Here is a 3,065-nt window from a genome sequence, read left to right as displayed (position 1 = left end):
AGCAGCAGCAGCAGCAGCAGCAGCAGCATCATCATCATCATCTCCGCGGCGGGGCCGTGAGAGGGAAGGAGCCTCACCCCATAGAGGCTGCATGGGGTGGCAAGGCGCTATTATTTTGGGGGACAGAACTAGAAAGAAAGGACAACTTGCTTTTTTCGTGCGAGGCAGATGTTACTGGGCAAGATAAACAGCCTTTCTCTGCATCAGCATCCAGATGTGGAACACGCTTCCGAAGCGTGGTAGCCTACAGCTGTTATCACTAACCCGGGACTGGACCCCGTTGCCTTGTAGCAGCAAAACCACAGACACCGAGACACCAGTTCCACCCCCCCACCGCCACGCTGCACCGTGCTTTTGGCATTTATTTTCTGAGACACCAGTTCCACCCCCCCACCGCCATGCTGCACCGTGCTTTTGGCATTTATTTTCCAAAATAATTAACAGTTGGGTTTTATCCTCTTCTGTCGGGGTGAGAGACCCACCTCTCATTCATGTGCTTGGCATTGCCGGCAAATTCTCTCAGCTCCCCTGGTACATCAGTAGCTATGTAGATGTGTTTCCATTTCAGCTTCTGGGTCCGGGTCGTACCCAAGGCAGCAGCTCCGGGCACCAACCATGGTCACAACCGCGCATCCGGGTCCTGGCCGGACAGAGGACTCTATCCCACCGCTCCCATAAAAGCAGTTTAGTCTCTGTCAGGCACAAGGCGTTAGTGACCAGCCTGAGCTTTTGCTCCCTTCCAGCGTCACGTTTGCATCTGTCAAATTCAGGATGCAGACGGCAGGGGCTAACAATTACAGCAACCTTCTGGGTTTCCAAGAAAAATTGGAGATACACAATTAAGTAAGCCAAGAACATCCCCTCTGCTGTGTGCCAGTTTCTAGGAAATGTGCTAATAGATATATAAAAAAAGAAACTAAATCAGCAGTGCTTATTATCGCTGCAGTTTTCCAGGCGAGAAGTGCGCACGGCGATACCCCAAGGGTATTTCCTAATGCCAAAAGCCTGGGCACGCTGGAGAGAGCAGAAAGCCAAGCCCAGGCTCTCTCCGGAGCAGCCTGCATCACTCACCCCTTCACACCCGGAGCACAAAACTTCTGGCAAGGGGTTTGCTTTACACATTTTTGGGAGTAGGCGTCACTTGCTGCTGGGTGTCCCATCCTCTTGGATAGCAGGGGCTTAAAAAAACTGAAGCCCTGCTGGAAATCAGCAGGTGAAGCCAGAGGGTGTAAGGATGTGTAGCTGTTTGCTGTTCCCTCGCCTGCAGATGCACCCGTCCAAGCCCCGCAGCCCCGACCAGGGGGTTTCCGTCTGCCCAACAGCAGGTGTGGGGCTGCTGAACCCCATCGTGCTGATGGGTATCAGGGGGACACCCTGAAACACCACGCAGGGACAGCAAAGCTGGGGGGGAGGTAAGAAAGAAACCCCAGGGTATCTCCTGGGACCATGAGCAGCCTCAACAGGCACAAAGCGCCGGGATAGAGATGTCCCATCTCTGCCCGCACGCCGGCGCGGTGGCCCGGCAGGGCTTTTGGCCCCCGGCTCCCCAGCCCTTGGCACAGGGCTGGCCTGCCGAAACCCACCCGCGCTTGATGCATTTTGACTCTAAAAGCATGTGAGAAAATGCTGCCTGCCTTGGCAGGAGGCTTGGGGCAGCGACGCGCGTGCTCTGCCCTCTGTATTTATTTACCGAGCGTGTTTATCGGCATTGGTGTTTGGGCTCCCCTTAGCTTTAATTATGTATGGGAAAGCCCAATTCTGCCGCATCTTCCTCCCCGCTGACTAATCAGGCAAGCGATCGCGCCGAGCCGCTAAAGAGATTGCAACCATAATTAAGGATTTCATTTTAGCAATGGGCCACTTCTCTGAAACAGATCTCGGGAACCTTCTCCACGCTTCCATCCCCGAGCCGACAGCCCTCTCCATCCCAGCCCGGCACGGAGGACGTGTCCCATTTGCTTTGCACCAGAAGCTGCCCACGGTTGCCTGGGGAGCTCCCACCTTTTTGGACAGAGGAGCTACGTGTTGCACCACACCAGCAGAGAAAAAATAAAATCAGGAAATCCCCCGAGCCCCTGCCCTGGGGAAACCAAAACCTTTGCCGGCAGCAGCCTGCACAGCAGCCGGCGAGGGCTCCTGGGGGGTGCCGGCGTTGCACGAGGCGAATGCGTGACGGCAAAGCCTCCGCCACTGTCACCCCCACGAGGTCCCCACGTAAGCAGTAAAAAAAAAAAAAAACACTACCACAAAAATAATCAATTGCTGTTTAAAAAAACCCAAACCACCACAAAAAACCCAAAACACAACAATTTTTTTATTAAAACCAGTCAACTTCTGAGAAAGCCGGGGCTGGTGGGTACAGCAGCACAGCTGGTCTCAGCTAGTGCCAGCCCGGAGCACGGACTCAGCCAGCAACGCGCCCCCGAGGGATTCCCGCCCAGCCCTCCGCCAACCCGGGCAGAAACCACTTTCCTTTTCTACTCTTCATTGCAGTGGGGCTTTTTGTTTGGTTTTTCTTTTAATTCTGTTTACTGGGTCTCCTTCCTCCTGCCCTCGGTGCCGCAACGGGCACGAGGCAGATTCGCCTCCTGCATTTTTATCTAACCCGTTTCCAAAGATTTGAAAGAAGCAGCAAAGTCCCTGGTTTTTCTTTTTTAAAAAGAACATCCTTGTTGCTCAGAGCAACCTTTCCTGGCCGGTCTGTCCGCCCATCACCCAAACATCGGGGTGCCTGGCAAACCTCAGGCCACCTCCAGCACCCTTCTGCCAGGCAGCTTGCAAAGCCCGAGGGAGAGCGTGCCAGGAGGTTGGAGCAGGCAATGCAACAAGGACAGATTGAAAAAAAACCAACAAACCCAAACCAAACACCTCTGCCAGGCTGATACCATTCCCGAGCACAGCCGTCGGGAGCTGTCAGTCAGGCTAAGTGCACGGCTGGTACAGCAGTAATTAAGCAGCAATGCGTTGCAGGCGCAGTGGCAGGGTGGGAGTAACATCACTAAAAGCTTCCAACCAGGGCAAGCGGGGCTGCGATGGGAAAAGCGGGACGTGAATTGCTCGAGGCA

General features: G+C 54.4%; 1 protein-coding gene across 1 annotated transcript in view; it reads left to right on the top strand.

The window, feature by feature from the left end:
- GC (GC, vitamin D binding protein) overlaps positions 1–1,378 on the top strand; it is a 10,356-nt gene extending 8,978 nt beyond the window's left edge. Inside the window, exon 12 of the mRNA XM_009288955.2 lies at positions 1,268–1,378. Within this exon, the coding sequence (XP_009287230.2) occupies positions 1,268–1,378 (111 nt within the window). The remainder of the gene's footprint in view (positions 1–1,267) is intronic.
- The last annotated feature ends 1,687 nt before the right edge of the window (positions 1,379–3,065 follow it).

This window comes from Aptenodytes forsteri, unplaced genomic scaffold (genome assembly GCF_000699145.1).
Source record: "Aptenodytes forsteri isolate BGI_AS27 unplaced genomic scaffold, ASM69914v1 Scaffold221, whole genome shotgun sequence".
Taxonomy (NCBI): Eukaryota; Metazoa; Chordata; class Aves; order Sphenisciformes; family Spheniscidae; genus Aptenodytes; species Aptenodytes forsteri.
This window is presented reverse-complemented; position numbering and strand designations above follow the sequence as displayed.